At 41.6% G+C, this 18007-nt stretch overlaps 1 protein-coding gene across 1 annotated transcript in view; it reads left to right on the forward strand.

Moving 5' to 3' along the window:
* SYNE2 (spectrin repeat containing nuclear envelope protein 2) overlaps positions 1-18007 on the forward strand; it is a 175578-nt gene that overhangs the window by 123627 nt on the left and 33944 nt on the right. Inside the window, exons 85-96 of the mRNA XM_065683130.1 lie at positions 1662-1832; positions 2665-2798; positions 3108-3312; positions 5261-5440; positions 6074-6202; positions 7265-7419; positions 7741-7882; positions 9059-9153; positions 11383-11617; positions 13054-13248; positions 13971-14096; positions 15953-16108. Of these exons, the coding sequence (XP_065539202.1) occupies positions 1662-1832; positions 2665-2798; positions 3108-3312; positions 5261-5440; positions 6074-6202; positions 7265-7419; positions 7741-7882; positions 9059-9153; positions 11383-11617; positions 13054-13248; positions 13971-14096; positions 15953-16108 (1923 nt within the window). The remainder of the gene's footprint in view (positions 1-1661; positions 1833-2664; positions 2799-3107; positions 3313-5260; positions 5441-6073; positions 6203-7264; positions 7420-7740; positions 7883-9058; positions 9154-11382; positions 11618-13053; positions 13249-13970; positions 14097-15952; positions 16109-18007) is intronic.

Genomic DNA, 18007 nt, shown 5'->3' on the forward strand with positions numbered 1-18007 from the left:
AACTGTGGTATAGAAAAGTTTTCATATTCCATTGTGTGGATTCATAGTAAGAACTGAAATATGGCATCTATTTTTGTCAGGTCCTATGCTTGTTCATTTGCCTGGTTTTCATGCTCTTAAAAGTATCTTGTACTGGCATGACTGAAAATAGATATTGAACCAGATAAATATTTAATCTAACCCTGGATAAGCGTCAGCAGGGCCAAATACAAGATCCTGCACCTGGGTCAGGCCAATCCCAAGTACAAATAAGAGGCTGGGTGGAGAATGGATTGAGAGCAGCTCCGAGGAGAAGGACCTGGGGCTATTGGTTGACCAGAAACTCATCAAGATGCAGCAATGTGCACTCCCAGCCCAGAAAGCCAACCATATACTAGGCTGCATCAGAAGAAATGTGACCAGCAGGTCAAGGGAGGTGAATATCGCCATCTACTCTGCCCTCATGAGACCTCACCTGGAGTACTGCATTCAGCTCTGGGGCCCCTAACACGAGAGGTTATGGACGTGTAAGAATTAGTCCAGAGGAGGGCCATGAAGATGCTGGAGCACCTCTCCTGTGGAGACAGGCTGAGACAGTCACGACTGTGCAGCCTGGAGAAGAAAAGGCTCTGAGGAGACCTTAGAGCAGCCTTCCAGTAATTATAGGGTCCTACAAGAAATCTGGAGAGATCTTTTTTGCAAGGGCATGTAGTGACAGGACAAAGGGGAATAGCTTTAAACTGAAAGAGGAAAGACTTGGATGAGATATTAGGAAGAAATTCTTTACTGTGAGGGTGGTGAGGCACTGGCACAGGTTGCCCAGAGAAGCTGTGACTGCACCATCCCTAGCAGTGTTGAAGGCCAGGTTGGATGGGGCTTTGAGCAATTTGGTGTAGTGGAAGGTGTCCCTGCCCATGGCAGGGCTGTTGGAACTAGATGATCTTCAAGGTCCCTTCCAACCCAAACCATCCCGTGATCGTATGATATGCCTTATATACTTACCAAGTAGAGAAAGATAAAAAGAACAAATAATGATGGATTAGGATTGTGGTTTTGTGTTTGCAGTGTCTAGGACTATGTAGCAAATGGAAACCATGCTTGTCCCCATATCAGCAACTGCAGCAATTAAAGAGGCATAGAAAAGAAAATGGATATCTGTAATTTAGTTTTATACGAGAATCCTGAAGTTCCTAGACTGTGATTCAGAGGGGCCTGCATTATTAAAGCACAATGGGGTAAGAGAGATGATACCTCTCCAGAGTATCGTAATATCATCTTCTTCCATACAAAGCAATTTCTGTTCAAATTTTCTTCAAAAGGAAACTTGATCTCTGGATCAAACTGTCTGCTTCCTAAGAATATTAAGGCTCTCAACTTCTTCCCATGTCAGGTTGATTTTGACAGGAAGAAATAAGCAGTTCATTATTTCAGTATCTCTTACTTTTTGGGTTCTTCTGGAGTTTTGGCTGATAGAATAGTGCTACTTTTGAACCTTGGTTAAATTTCTGTTTCCATCAAATATGCATGGTTTGAAGCCTGCACAGTCCCTTACCAAGTAGGAAAATACTCCAGTTCTTTGGATTGTCATGGAGTGAGCACTGATCTTAGATTTTATGTCAATTTAAGATGATTTATATGTCAAGACTACCTAAGAAGTAGTAACAAGAGTGACTCATTTGCAGGTTGCACAGTTAAAGACCTCAATGCAGTCAATACTGGAGCAGTGGAGAGTATATGAAGAAGCTTATGAAGAAGTCAGCCTGATGACGACAAGATATTTGTACTGCATAGACCAGTGTAAACCTCCTGAGGTGTCATTGGAAGCTTTGAAAAACCAGGTCAAAACTCTTCAGGTAAATCTACTGAAGTTGTCTTACTTCCAAAAATAACTTTCTTCCTGTGCCTTTAAACAGACAAAAAAGCCCCAAACACCACTGAAAAAAAGATAGAAAAATTTATCTGAGCAAAGTCAGTAGAATTTTATTATTTTTTCTTTTACCTCCAGAGATCCTTGGGTCAGAGGTGTCCCTGCCCATGGCAGGGGTGTTGGAACTAAGTGATCTTAAGGTCCTTTCCAACCCTAACTATTCTATGATGCTATGATTCTATGATACTGAGGAGTATTTTTAGACTTCTTACTTTATTTAGTGCTTAAATTCAACTTCATTGAAAGTTAGGTACCGAGGTTCAAGAAATAAGTACAGGTCAGCTGCTAGCCTGTCTCCCCACAGAGCCTCCATTTTAGATTACAAAGATCCCTTGATGTTTTCAGTCTTCTGCACATGCTGAAAGGCGTCCCCATGTGAAGCATCAGGTCCTCATGCAGCCATGGACAGGGGTTGTCAAGTCAACTTTATTGCAGTAGAAATTTTCCTGAAACAGTGGCCTAAAATAAAAACCATTCTGGTTTCTGATGAATTAATGTAATCAGTTCAAGGCTGTGGGTTTGTTAAATGAGGGGTTTCTGTAAGAGCAAATAAATTACCTCCTGAATGATTTTTTTATTTTTTAAACTTGAACCATTTCACCTCTTTTTAGGATCAGGTATTATTACATTTTTCACAAACATTTTGATCCGTGCTGCAAACATGTAGCATTATGGCTACCCTATCCCTACCAAACTCTAAGAGCAACTCTACTTAGGTCATTCATCTCCACAACTAATTGCTCTAATCCATTTTGCAGTCTCTTCAGGATGAATCGGAGAACAATGAAGAATGTTTGGCCAAGCTCCAGGCTGCTGCCAGTAACCTGAAGAAGAACTGCTCTCCCTCCTTTGCAGAGATTATTGAACGGAAGTGCACAGAGGCACACACTAGGTAAGCATGCAGAAAAGACCCCCACTTACTAGTATTTAAAAAAAAAACAAAGTTGCTGAAGCAGAACTTGAACATCTGTCTCATTTGTAAATCCATATTAATACAACTCACCTGTGTAAGGGTACCTGTGTGGTGAATTACTGAGGCTACCTTTTTATGATGGATCAGAGCACAAAATGGTGCTGTGTTAGTCGGCTTTCAATAGCATTGGTATGAATGCAAAGAAACTCCCACAGGAATCCTACACCAAATCATACTCTGGAGGAGAAAGTGCTAGGAGAATGCTCTTATCTTTTGATATGTTGGCAGGTGGAACTCAGTAAATGAAGACATCACAGATCAACTGCGGGCAGCACAAGCGACCCTGCAGCTTTTGGAGCCCTTTGATTCTTCATGCACGGAGGCAGCAGCCAAGTTGCAACAGCACAGAGAGCAGTGCACTCAGCTCTTGGATGCTCACATGCCTGAGGATAACATGATAGAAACCCTGACGAAGAGGATACAGGATTTAAGGGTACGTAAATATGTTTTTGCTGCCTGGAACAAACCAGGCTTAATTTTTTTTTGAGCAAGAATACCTTCTTCCCCCTCCTCACCCAAATCCAGGCAGTAGAAAACTTAAAAATCTGTGTATTTTTCTAGTAACAAGCACTTCGTATTTCCTTTAAATACTTGGACCAGATCCTGAGACCAAACCAAGCGAGAGTTAGCTTAGGATGGGAAGAGAGAGAAGGGAGCAATTGTTTTCCATCTTTGCCCCTTTCTGCTCTATACAAAGAACCAGACCCGTGGTGGAAAGAATCATTAAACAAAAATTATTTACTTTATGGGGCACTGCTTGGGAGGAGAGATAATATCTACTAGAACTGGGGAAAAAAAGACCAGTTTTCCAGAACACCAGACTATTTTGAGGTATTCTACAGTCTTCAGATAGGCTTTATTTGGGTTTGGTACTTTTAGCCTGGTCTGATAAATTCACAGATTTCTAAGCTTATTAGATTATTCTAAATGCTTCTGACTTCAGGCAAATGAGATCTCATGCTGAGACCACAGGGTACAGTTCACTCTGTCAGGCGGCAAAACTGTCATTAGGTTCTCACACTGCAATAAAGAAATATAATAATCCTGTTTCAGGACAGAGCAATGATTAATCATACTTTATGCACCTCTAGCCATATGTTGAAAGGAGTCCGAAGTTGCCCATTGTGCTTGTGCCCAATTAAGAGACTTCACATTATGAGAAAGAAAATGCATATATTTCTTCGTATGTTAGAAAAAACTGACAGCAGCAAAGTTTAGACCAAAACATTTTTACTTTCTTCTAATCTATTAATGGCTGTGACATAAATTTGTCAGTGTGTCAGCAAAAAGGCATCACATTTTCTGGAAATTTCTGGAAAGAGTTTTGCACCTGCTAAGCAAGGCATAACCACTAGAGTGCCATTAACAGTGTAGATCCTGTCCTGGTGTGTGTGAGTAGGATACATAGAATTTATTGTGGGATTTTTTAAAGTGGCAAGTTAGAAGAACGGAGATCAGTGATGTGGCATATGATTATGTGCATTTGAAAATGCATATGCATTACAAAACTCTATTTTAATATCTCTAATATTTTTCTCTAGTGTATATTAGAAAAAATTATGGGTTTATAGAACTCTCTTACCACAATAAATAAAAATAAATGCAGAGAAAGAGTAAGAAATCAAAACAGGTTATTTACTAAGTGGCTGAAGTGACAGTTTACAGCATGATCCATTCCAAAGACAGGGGTTGGGAACCAAGGGCCATCTTGCTTTTTAGGGAAACATGTCTGTTCTTTGCTATCAATCGGAAGTCTTTGTTCAATACTCACAGAAAAGACAATATACAGCAGCAAATTCCAGGGGGTTTCATGGCTAAAAGTAAACTGCAGTTGTCCAGGTTAAAAAAAAAATAAAAATTATTAAGTACATTGAACAAGTACAACATGACTTATCTTTGTTCTTGTGCTGTCTTTAGGGTTTAAATTTATAGTGTCATTTCTGTAGGAAAGGGGAACAAATAAAACCAAATCCATAGTCCTCCATCACTAAGGGATCCAAAGTACTGATGTGTTTGTAACATAATAGCATTTCTCATCTGCAGCATGGGCCAGTTTATCCATCTGCTAGTGTATATTCACTCTATAGAGAAGAATATTCTGTCCCTAATCTCCTCTGTAGTAGTAGCATCCCACTGCCTGAAGTCCCTGGTGTTCACTGAACTTTGAACTGCGCCTTTTCTAACACGAGAGTCAATGGATGCACTTCCAATTATCCTCCCAATAAAAGACTGAAACTTTCACCATAGCCGAATTTAGCTTCCAAAGCAGATCAACAAAAAGAGCTCAGTTACAGAAAAAAAATGATACTAAATGAAATTGGCACGACTGATGATCTGATTCATTTGCTGACTTTTTTTTTTCTTTCCCCTTCTCTCATCAGAATTTACAGCAGGACCTTCTAAACATAACAGTGTGCCGTGACCAGATTTCTTTAATGGCTGGTAGGATAAAACAGCAGGCTGGAGTAGCTGTACAAGCCTTTCTGTTGGAGAAGATGGAACCACTCCAGAGACCATTCTATTTGGAAAAGATGGTACAGGGGAAGTTACATGAATTTGAGGTATTTTTTTGAATATTAAATCAGCTACCATTCATTCCTTATTAAAATGTGCTGCTTTGATGTTCTAAGAGATGTGGAGCATAGTTGTTACAAGAAAGAAGAAACTTTCCCGGTGCTCTTCTGCCTGACACAAAGAAACCAACCTAGGGAATAAGACCAGTTGAATTCCAGCCCTAGTTATTTCCCTGCTTTGGCTGTAAGCACATGGGAACATGCCCTGTGTGTAGCTCAAAGGAAACTCATTTTCACAAGTTTCTTCCCTCTGATAAGCTAAGTTTTGGCTTTTAAATTTCACAAAAAAAAAAAAATCAAACATCCCAAAGCTACAAAAAGGTATCACAGGTGTCCTTATTCCTTCCAGATAGAGATGAATCTCTCAGGATTTAGAGTTTTAGAGTTTCGGTTTCTTGTCCTCTGCTTTGGCTTAGATTTTCATCTTATCGGTGCAAAAAGAAAAAGTTCAGTGAGTGAGTTAAAAATACAGTGGAATTTGGATTTAACATCTTTTTGGTTTCCTGACTGTACTGCTTATTGCACCTTTTTGTATACTGTGTATTAAAATTTTGTATACTGTGTATTTTGTATACTGTGTATTAAATAATAATTAACATAAATATGCAATATTTACCCTAGTTCAATCTTCTACAACTGGAGGATTTCAACAACCGCCTCGAAACACTGGAGAGTAATGTCAATAATTGCATAGATGCCTTTGATAGTCTCTTTCTAGCGGGAGAAACAGACAACTCAGAGTTGCTCATGGTATGTTCGGATTGCTAAGTACAAAAAGACAGTAACCAGGATTTTAGAGTCTATAGGACTGTTGCCTACTTCAAGAAATTCTTAGTGTCCCAAGCAATGTAGTTACCGCATTTCCATCAGAGTAACTATAATCTCATCCAAAACACAAAAAGCACTGATTTAAGTTCATAAAAAGTCTAGATATGCATTGCAGGCCAAACACCTGCATGGAGGGGAGGAAAATCACATAGATTTGAGATTGATGGAAGATCCTTTTCCCCAGATTTAGTGTGGGGCTAACCTGTTGCCCTGAATTTAGGGTCAAAGTAAATCATAGAATCAATCACAGAATCATAGACTGGTTTGGGTTGGAAGGAACCTTAAAGATCCATCTAGTTCCATCCCTCTGCCATGGCCAGGGACACCTTCCACTAAACCAGATTGCTTAAAGTCCCATCCAACATGGCCTTCAACACTGCTAGGGATGGTGCAGCCACAGCTTCTCTGGGCAACCTGTGCCAGTGCCTCACCACCCTCACAGTAAAGAATTTCTTCCTAATATCTCATCCAAGTCTTTCCTCTTTCAGTTTAAAGCTATTCCCCCATGTCCTGTCACTACATGCTCTTGCAAAAAAGATCTCTCCAGCTTTCTTGTAGGACCCTATAATTACTGAAAGGCTGCTCTAAGGTCTCAGAGCCTTTTCTTCTCCAGGCTGCACAGTTGTGACTGTCTCAGCCTATATCCACAGGAGAGGTGCTCCAGCCCTCTGATCATCTTCATGGCCTCCTCTGGTCTCATTCTTAAAGGTCTAATTCCTTCTTATGTTGGGGCCCCCAACATATGGGTACCAACGCTTGAGTATCTGTTCAGTACTGTTGGAAAAGTGGACATTGTGTAAGGGAATTGCAAATTTTTTGTTTTATATAGCTGAAGTTAGACAGAAATAGTTTGGGGGTTGGGTGCACGTTTTGGATCCATAACATAGAGATGCTTCCTACAGAAGAGAATAGGCTTCTGTATTTCTTTGAAATGCATGAAAGGCAGTATTTTTTGCAATTAATTTGGCTTTTTTTTACTTCCAGAATCACACTCTGAAGCTTGCTGCACTTTCTCCAAGCATAGAGAGTTTGAATGAAGCAAGCATTAGGTTGCCACTCAGTGACTTCACCCTGAAGAAAATGCAGAGCCTGATTCGGCAGTGGAGTCAGAAAACAGCAGCTGCTCTGGAATACTGCAGGTCCGAAATGCAAACACAAAATCACCACTAACCATTTCTGTGAGAATAATCAAAACCAAATTAAAGCATGGGAAGTCTTGCAGTGTGTTCTCAACTTTCTCAGGAGCTTTCCAAGCTGAACTCTTGCCCTTTCAGTAGCTATCTGTATTTCAAATCACTTGGAGCAAAAATCCAGATATTCATAGGTGAAGAAGGTAGCAAAGTGCCAAGCAAAACCCTACCATGTTATTATTAGCAACTGCCATGTTAGACCATATTCAAGCATAGTCAGAAAAACAACCACCAACACAATAGCTTCTAATTATTTCTTTTGTTTTACAGCATGGAAACTCAAAATGATGAAAAGAAGTTCTTTCAAAAATGTGAAAACTGGATGAAATTCCTAGAAAAAATGAAAGAGACCTTAAAAACAAATATTCCAGTACAGTTTGAAGAACTGCAAGAACAACAAAGAGTGTATGAGGTAAAGCTAACTCCAAAAATGGAAGCATCTTGGGGGGGAAATCACTAAAACTGCTACACCTTTTGAAATTAGACTTGGGCAGAGTTTTACAGAGCATTTTGCTCCTGAAACGTGGCCTTGTACTTATTGAGAGGAAAACTTTGAAATGTGAAAATCATTTTTTTTTTTGGGCAGCAATTAGACCTTTAGGAGTGCATCCTCAAGTGCTGTGTCATGGAAGTCCTTGATTTCTCCAGCCGTGAGGTTGCTTGCTTGTCTGCCTGTCCAAGGGCACTGAAGCCTGTGGCAACTAGCTAGGCAGTTTGTTGGCAATCTGGCAGGCACCTTAACAGTTTCTGGAAGAACTGCTTTTAAAACAAAATGTTTTCACAGCATATTTCCGTTTTGACCTGTTGTCGGATTTTGGTGGAAGTCTGTTTCTCTGGCATTTTCCTAAACACTTGCTAGTCATTAGTGTTTCACACGTGTATGATACTATCCATTCAGAGGAGAAGCTTCATTGCATGCTAGTGGTAACATGTGGATGCAATTCTAGGCAAAGTGTCTGTCTACAGACTTTGTCCTAGTGGTGGGAGGGTGGGAAAGCAACCAAAATGCAGAAAATAAATAACGTAAAACCAAGTGGTAAATGGTAAACATCATGAACAGTTAGGGTGAGCTTTGCGCTGCCGCAGTGGAGCATAGCTTGACCCTACCCAAAGTGCTGTCACTAATTCCATGGGGTGTTAAGTGGTGTTAGTGATACTCATTAGGGTCTACAGAAAGTTATTTTCTCTCTTTTACTTAGACTCTCCAGATCAATTCAGTCATTGATTTCTAGAATAAACTTATGCTTGTTGTGATAAAGAGTAAATTCACACTTATAGGTGGCTTTTTTAATACCTTTTCTGTGGATTTCTGTCTAGATTGCATTTCTCCTGAATGAGTCCAGTAAACTTTAGGCATCAGATTACTTATGCAGCTTGTGGTGGGTTCTGCTATTGCATATGTGCAAATTCCTCCTGCTATCCAGAAAGTGTGGAATCTTTTAGGATGCATTTGAAAATAGCTCTTGAAAATAATAGAGCTTTCAGCATTTAAAATTAAATAACAGCTGTCTCTAGAGGAGCAGAACCAGCTTTCACAGTGAAAGTTGTTCAATGAATAGATAAAACTTGTTTTTTATGGTATTTTCAGATGCTGCAAACTGAGATTTCCATAAGTCAGCAGACATTTAATTCTATCATAGCAAAAGTTCTACTCTCCTTGGAATCTGGAGAAGCAGCACAAAGGTAATCTATCCGTTTTTCTCCGTAAGATCTCGGTAATTTAGTGAATATGCTCTCTTCCTTGGATGTGTTGAATCTTTGCTCTCATGAGGACATAAACCCGAATTCTTGAGTCGGTTCACTCTTTAAATGACTTCATGGCACATTTCGCACAAGTGTGAAGAGATGCAAAGCCAAAGAAATGCTGGTGCCCTGGCCAGACTGCATTTTGGATCATAACTGGATGTTCTGCCTAACAAAAATAATTACTCCTGAATAGGAGGCTTCCTTGTCTACTGCTACCCTGCAGTTGTTGGAACTACAGGGGTTGAGAAGCTACTTTCTTACAGAGCATAATGAGAATGCTGCATATGAAGGATCCTTTCTCTCTTTCTAGACTTCGACTTTTTCAAGTGCAGAGGTCTGAGATTATCCACATTGCCCCTGGCACACATGATAGGGCATTGAGTCACCAGCACACAATCCAAAACATATGGTAACTAAACCTGGTTTTTATCAGTATGATCTTATACTTTTGTCTCAATCAATGTAGAGTGAGAAGCAGCAAGTAATTATTGTGAGCAGAGGTTCAACTGCCTTAGGCGTTTCTGCTGTGAACACATCACCTCTCTCTGCCAGAGCTTGCTGCTTCCAGAGTTGTGGCAGGACTTTGTGTGTGCTCCCCCTGACCACTTCAGTACAAAAACCATAGCTTAGCTTAAAGCTGCTATGGAAGTCATAGTCATAGAATGATCTGAGTTGGAAGGGACCTTAAGATCATCTAGTTCCAACCCGCCATGTTCCATTAGACCAGGCTGCTCAAAGCCCTGTCCAGCCTAGCCTTGAACACTGCCAGGGATGGAGCATTTACTTCTTTGGGCAACACATTCCAGTGTCTCACCACCCTCACAATAAAGAATTTCTTTCTTGTATCCAACCTAAACTTCCTCTGTTTAAGTTTGAACCCATTACCCCTTGTCCTATCACTACAGTCCCTGATAGAGTAGGACTAAGCTAAGCAAAGGTGCTGGATTTTTACATGGAAGCTAGCTCCACAAATATAGGTGTTTGTGTAAGAGCTATTCTGGGGGCTAGGTCCTCCTGCAGAGGAGCAGAATTTATAGATGGGAGTTGTCTTAATCACTCCAGCTAGACCTGCTGGATCTATATACTGGGCTGCATCAAAAGAAGCATAAACAGGAGGTCGAAGGAGAGGTTAGCCTTCTCCTCTGCTCTCCTCTCGTGAGATCCCTCTGGATCATTGTGTGGAGTTCTGATGTCCTCAACATAAAAAGGACATAGAGCTGTTGGAGCAAGTCCAGAGGAGGGCCACAAGGACGATCAGGGAGCTGGAGTACCTCCCGTATGAAGACAGGCTGAGAAAGTTGGGGCTGTTCAGCCTGGAGAAGAGAAGGCTGCGTGGAGACCTCTTAGCAGCCTTCCAGTATCTGAAGGGGGCCTACAAGGATGCCAGAGATGGACTCTTCATCAGGGTCTTTAGCAATAGGAAAAGGGGTAATGGGTTTAAATTTAAACAGGGGAAATTCAGGTTAGATATAAGGAAGAAGTTCTTTATTATGAGGGTGGTGAGGCACTGGCACAGGTTGCCTAATGCTCCATCACTGGCAGTGTTCAGGGCCAGGTTGGACAGAGCCTTGGGCGATATGGTCTAGTGTGAGGTGTCCCTGCCCATGGCAGGGGGATTGGAGCTATATGATATTAAGGTCCTTTCCAGCCCCAACCGTTCTATGATTCAATGATCTAACCATGTTGTAGAAGAAGCCAAAAAATGGCTTGAATGGGTTCAATAACAACACAGAGCCTTTTCACTTTGCAGTCAGGTCCCGCTGCTGTAGGATACAGTGATGGTTGAACTCCTGCTTACAGCCTCATAAAAGTGGAGATCAATTTTACAGCATAATCACAGACCTTGTCTTACTTGCATTGACCTTCTTGTTCTTCAGAGAAGTGTTTAGTGCTTATTGTTTCTGTGATTGCTGTACTATGTATGTTACTGTACCAAAACAGCAGGAATTACTTGCATTATCCATTGTTGTATCATGTAAGAGTTTTCTGGATTGCATAAAAGATGAAATACAGAGAGCAGGGGTGAACTTAGGTCTGCATAGAGCTTTTTGCATAGTTGAGCATCATGACTGGAATACAGTGTTGCAAATGGAAATTCATCACTGTTACTGTAAAATGCAGCCTTGAGATCAAAATATGTTAAAACTCAGCATTTGTCATTTACAGATCAGAGTTTATTTCCAAGCTCACATTGCTGAAAGAACAGTGGCAGAATGTCATTCGAATGGTTCAGCAGAGGAAGATGGATATTGATGGACGCATGAACCAGTGGCAGCTTTTCAAGAGTTCCCTGCAGAGTCTCAGCAGACTTCTTGATGATACAAACAGTTTCCTTGTGGCTGTGAAGAGCCAAGACTGCTATAGCCTTTACCAGCTTAGAATTCTAATTTATGATTGCAAGGTACTGTATTTATCTCTTCATAAATCTAAAATCTGTGGGTTTTTCTCAGACTGAAACAACTTCTGTCCAATAAGGAGAAAAAAAAAAATAATTGCATGCTTTATGGGGAAAACCAATTGCTGACACTTTGTCTTAAAGCTGAGCACAGATGAGAAAACAGTGACATTGTGAAAGACTCATTATACCAGGAAACTTCCTGGTCATTTAGTAGCCTTGTACGCTTTAAAAATATTACTGATATAAACATGGAAATGCGGGGTGCTAGGGAAATCAGGCAGAAACCCTGGTAAACAGATGCCCTCTAGGTATGTGTGGATCTTATTGACATGGCTGCTGAATGCAGGCCTTGCAGTTCGCCTGAAGGAAGCAGAAACATGCATGGCAGGATGGGCTATGAGTCCTGTGTGTGCAGGGATAGGCAGGAGGAGCCAGAAGCACAGAATAAAGCACTTGGAAGGGGTCTGTCCTTGGAGCCACCACTCCGGGATGCACAGACCTGGGCAGCAGTTCCTCAGAGCATTAGAGTTCTGCATTTTACATGCAGTGAGAAAAAAAAAAAAACAACACCAGAACAAAAAACCTCAACATTCTCCTTTGTTAATTTTTTATATTTTGGGTTTCCATTTAATTATGCACCTTTTTGTTTTATAGGAAAGTAAAAACAAGCAGTGAACTTGATGGCTGCTTAAAGCAATCTAAAACCCTTAAAAAATATATTACTGAATGCTACTGGCACAGTCCGAGATTTACTGAGTTCCCACACCCCTAATGTTGATGGGTTAGCACATTACCAGCATTCCATTTGGTGCTCGCCATATTTATTTCATCTGTATTTTTACCTGCTGTGGAAAGATGATTTTCAGTAGATTTTACAAGTTAGCGTTCATGCTTTTCCTTCATGAGAAAAGCCATAAAAGTCTTCTCCCTCCTACTCCAAGTTGGCCTTCCCTCCCGCTGTTTTGCAGAAACAATTATCATATCTGCTTGTGTTATAGACCAATTTGTGTTTCAGGCAAAGTATTAATGATGGCTTACTTCACTTGGAACATGTCATGGTCAACAGACTTGTTATCTCTGAAAAAATTGTGTTGTTGATGCTGGAGGTAATAGCAGAACTTAAACTGGTTTGTTACTCTGAATAATTCATACAATTCAATTTCCATCTTTTTGTAATTGCTGCAGTTTCATTCTATAGATTCAGTCTGTGAAAAGCTATTGTAGAGTTTTATAAATAAGATCAAAAAGAATCTTGTTTTTTTCTGAAATTAAAAAAGCAGATAGGAAATGATCTATTCATTACCGTTTCATGAATGTGAACAAATAGTGCCTTGAAACTCCCTTTGTGTGTCTTCACTTGTTCCCAAGTGAAATGCCAGGAGTGTGTTTCTAAAGCTTCCTAAGAAAAGCTTAGAAACTTTTTTATTTCTCTTTTAAAGGCTAAGGCAGTGATTCTTCAGAGGTGGCAAGCCATGTACTCCTTAACCGTTGATGTTGGGGAGAAGTTGCGCACTGTCTCCGATCAAGAGACCAGCACTCTTCTCCAGGAGGAGCTCAGCCAGTTACAGCAGAGTTGGGGGAACACCCAGACCCTGCTGCAGGAGAAAATAATGCAGCTCAGCAGCACCATACAGGTACATGATGCCCTCCCCAGGGAGGAGCAGCACCTGCTTCTCTGGCGTTGGGTCTCAAGAGGTGCCCTGCCCCACTGTCCTCAGGGCTGAGCTCTCTAGCAGCAAGGCAAATGCTGAACTGCTGCTTACAGCAGAGGGACTCTGGGGTAAGTGCTTGTCATATGCCATTAAAGCTTGCAGCAAACTGATCCCCTGATTCTCCAAAGGAAATGGGTTGGCATCCATTTTTTGCAGCAATGGTTGTACGTGCTCTGATTATTCTCATGATCCCTGTGGCCTGTAGCGCTTTCCTGTTTTGGGATGTGAAGCCTGAGCTAAAATTCAGCTTAGAGGGTTTTGATACTCGTGTTGTTGCATCTCCAAAAAGAAGGGTAGCCATTTCCTTAGAGCAGTGAATTTTCTTTCATGGCTAACAGCACACATGCTGTCATCAATACTATCCCAAAACCAAAGACTATGCTTAACACCTGTTGGGTTGGACAAAACAAGATGGGCAAAAATGCTTTGTAAGGGAAACCTTAAATACAAGAGAGGGTTCAAGTTATGTAAATCCATAAGTCAAATTCTTGTGGGTGTATTGAAAAGAAAATGCAAATAACCAGAGCATATGATTGTTTATTTAAGTGAGTTGAAGAGGCTATTTTGCAACACATCCATGTGGTTCAGTATGCCATACTGAAGTATCTTCACCTTTTATAACTTCCTTGGGTCTCCTTGAGCAGATTTGGGACTGCTGTGAAAAGCAAACGAAGGAATTAGAAAGCAGGCTGCAAGAGCTAAAGGAGAAAGTAAAAGATCCACTTCCTATTGAACATGAAGAGCTCTACAAAGCCAAGGAACACATGAAGGTATCAAACTGCCGTATTGTATTTAAATAGATGTAGTTTTTGCAGGACACCTGATCCCTGTAAAACCAGTTTTCTCTCTTACCTGTCTTTAGTGACAGTGCATTTCTCTCCTTTATACCATCCTGACTGCTGCTAATAAGAATAGTAGTGTTTGGATTTTATTTTTCCTGCTTCTGCTCCCTTTCCACAGACTTAATTTACAAAATAAGCAGTTCCTTAAACAAAAGGAAAAAAGCTCCTGGTCTCAGCTCAGTTGGCTGGTGTCCTAGTGGCAGAATCTCCCTTTTTGTTTTCAGTCCATTTTGGACAGGGAAGCTCCTCAAGTGAGAGACTTCGTATGTCTGCAGAACACCATGCACACCTGTGGGATCTGACAGTAATTAAAGAGAAGGAAAATTAAGAGTAAGGGAGTGGCAGAAACCCTGGCAGCCCATAGTGCATCCTGAAAATTAAATGGCAAAGAAAGTAATTCCAAGAGGTAGGAGGCATTTTGTCTGGACTGGTCAATCCTTCATCATCCTTTTATGAAGTGAATTGTTGACCTATGTAGTGGGAACAAATAAGCTTATTAACGAGCCAAGGCTTTGAACTCATTATCAGCTGTCTGAAATCTTCTTTGTGATTTCTGGCAGCCCTTCCCACAGCAGCAGTCTTGCTGTAGCCCTGAATTATTTGTGAGATGGCAGTACACAGCTCCTGCCCCTCACTCTGGTAAGAGAAATTTAGCTGCAATGGCATCAGGGTCAGGCAGTGCCACTGCAGTTACTGCTCTTGAGTGTCACAGTATATTAAAAAAAAAGAACCAAAATGGCATAGGGGGGACCTTCTTTCCTCTCCCTGCATTTCACTCTTTTATGGAGTAAAGCTGTTTTTCTCTATAAGCCTGGACCTTATACAAGGCTTATACAAAATCCCATGAAATTCCATCGTTAGTTCAATTAATGCAGGGATTCAACCCTTGTCAAGATATATAAATGCATCTTTGCACATCCATAGGGAGTGATTTGTTGTGAGCTCCAGTAAATTTTAGTCTCAGGTTGTGGGGTTTTATTTCCTCCAGTGTTGAAGCAGATCAGAGTTCTTTTATGATTTAGGTGAGTGACAGGCTCAAAAGACCTCTGAAAATGCTCTTGGGGCTTGGACCCAGTACACTTCTCCTGATACAAACACTCGCCATTTGTGCCCTCTAAAATGAGACGAATTGGATCCTCTGTAGGAGCTGTTTTTTGTTAGAGGAGCCAGTGAGACTTCCCAGTAACTCCTTTGCAACATGAGACCTGGTACCTGCTATGTAGAGTACCGTGTTTCCCAGCTGTGTGCAGTGGTGTCTCTGCTTTTTAGGTGACAATTTTAACACTGATAGGAAAGTGCCTAAGCTTGTTATAAAGGGAGAGTCGGAGGAACACTGGAGAAAAGAGACTGTGTTTCTGTGAATGAGCAGTTCGAAATATCCACAATCTGATAGAAGTGCCTGTTAAATCACTAATTAGAGAAGGGAACCAATTTTACTTTATTTAAATGAATAAGCTGAAATTGGGGAAAAAATGCAGGTGAAAAGCAACTTGGCGTAAATAATAAAAAAAAAAGAAGTGGGCGCATTCCTTCTGGGATGTGACACCCCAAACGCTGCCCTGGAGCATGGGGGCGCTGCAGGGATCATGCTGCCGCACATCTCAACAGCTCTGCCCTGGACTCCAGGGGGCTCGGAGCCGGGCCTCAGCCCACCGGAGAGCCTGCATGGGCTGTGCACATTCCCATCCTCTCCTCCCCCACGGGCCGGGCAGAGGATTAATGAGCAGGTTTGGAAACCAGAAGAGCTTAATGCCAAGGCTTGTTCTGGGTGCGTTTCCATGCAGGAGCTGGAGCAGTCGCTGGCAGACTGGGCCCACAGTATGAAGGAGGTGCAAGCCCGGACAGTGCAGCTGGTGGACTGCGTCCCCACCGAGGATGCGTCGGTGCTCAAGGAGCACGTTGAACATCTGCACAGGCAGTGGGGAGAGCTCTGCTTGCGGGTAAGACTTACGCTTCCTCTGGATCTTGTGGGACGTTCACAGGGCCTGGCAGCAAAGGGGCAGCGGGTCAGCAGGCAGGATTTCTCTTGGGCTGGGCTCACTTCTGCAGTCTCGGATGGGAACGTGGTTTCTCCTGGTGCTGCTGACCAAGGCTGAAGTTTGCCCTTGTTTCCTGAACCTAGACTGCTGAGATTTCTTCTTTGCAAACCCTTTGTAACTAGCGAATGCCTGAATTGCACAGAGCTCTGATGCAGCTGTTTACTGAAATAGGTGGCTTTGTTCTGGGCTGCCAGAGGAAGGGAGGAGGGGGGGGAGGGAGGGGAGAGGGAGAAATACAGGAATTGCCTGAGGGTATGAGGCAGGGAAAGGAAGGGGGAGGTCACGCAATCTGATGTTAAAATGATGCCAGGTAAAAAAAATGCCAGGTGATAAAGAAAACTTCAGTGTGTTTAAATACTGGCTCCTTAGGTTTAAACACATTAAGACCTCACTTGTTTTTTCTGTAGCAGTACAATACTGCAAAACATTTGCATTCTTTGTAGCTTGTTGCTGTATTACACTTAATTTAGTGCTGTGTGTAAAACTGCTGGGGAACATTTACCAGCAGAGTCACATGAACTTGATTCAGGACATTATTATGTAGTTTGAATATGCATTTAGTTCGCCCTGTTAACAGGATTGGAAGAAGTAAAATACTTCGGGGTCTTAAGTTAGGCTGGATGGCTCTACATGCCCACAAGCCAGACTCTTGCCTCTTACTCACAAGTCAATAGCTTTTATTTTACACTTTGTAAAGCAGTAATTATGTGAGTTAGCATTTCGTGCCTAAGCCTTAATTGGCCAAAGGTAAAGCAGTCTTGCTGGGAATATTGGCAGAGTAATGAACAGCTGTGCTTATTTCAAAAACTTAGGTGTGATGAAAATAGTGATTTGGTTTTGGTGTTTGGATTCTGTTTTGCATTGCAGTGGGAAAGAAAAATTAATATATTTGGCTTAAACTGGGCTTTGCCTTTATCTACAGCCAGCTAACAGTTAACTGTTTGTGAACTCTGAAAATAATTCTAGAGACACCTTCCCCCTCCTGAGATAGACCAATTTTTTTAAATCAAAATGCCTGAACCATCTTCCTAATGGAAATCTGTGGTTGAACCTATAAGTGAGAGAACTTCATTGGTTTTTTGGTCAACTGCTGATGCTGTTTCAACTGTTGTGAGCTGCTCTGAAAATTAACCTATCTTTTGTGTGTACCCCACTACACTCCACCCAAGTAGTAATTTCCTGTAGTAATTTAAAGTTCTGATTTTATTAAAAATTTCCATTTTAATTTCCTGAGGGAACAACATTTAGCTCGGTCTGTCTTGGAGACAAGAAAAGGGTGACATTAATTTGACTCTGTTAGGCATGCAGAAATCTGTAGTGGAAGGAATCTCTTCCGTGCTGGAGTGGAGGGATGTGTTGAAATGTTTACACAGCCCTGGTGGGCCTCACTGCTCAGCCTGCGCCAATGCTCAGCACTAGACACAAGGGTATGAAAGCAGACTTGATGGGTTATGCTGCTAGCATGACTGCTTTGTTTTGGCTAACAAAATAGAGGAGTCAGGATGTACTGTGTGAAGAAAAATCTGCAGTATAGATGCAGAGAGGTGAAAACTGTTTAGAGTGAACCACTCTACATCTGTCACAGCCACAAGAGCAGGGCAGCCACATGCCTGTGCTAGACTGGGCAGGGACACATGTACACTTAGTGAGCATATGCGCTCAAGTGATCGGTGTTTACATAGCTGCCCTTGCAAGGTACATGTAGGTCAAAGATTCAACTACTTATATCAGCAAGTACCCTGTCCTAACAAACACTAGGGTATAGGTTGCACCTGACCTTGATGGTATTTTAGCCTCCCT

The sequence above is a fragment of the Lathamus discolor genome, chromosome 6 (assembly GCF_037157495.1).
Source record: "Lathamus discolor isolate bLatDis1 chromosome 6, bLatDis1.hap1, whole genome shotgun sequence".
NCBI lineage: Eukaryota > Metazoa > Chordata > Aves > Psittaciformes > Psittacidae > Lathamus > Lathamus discolor.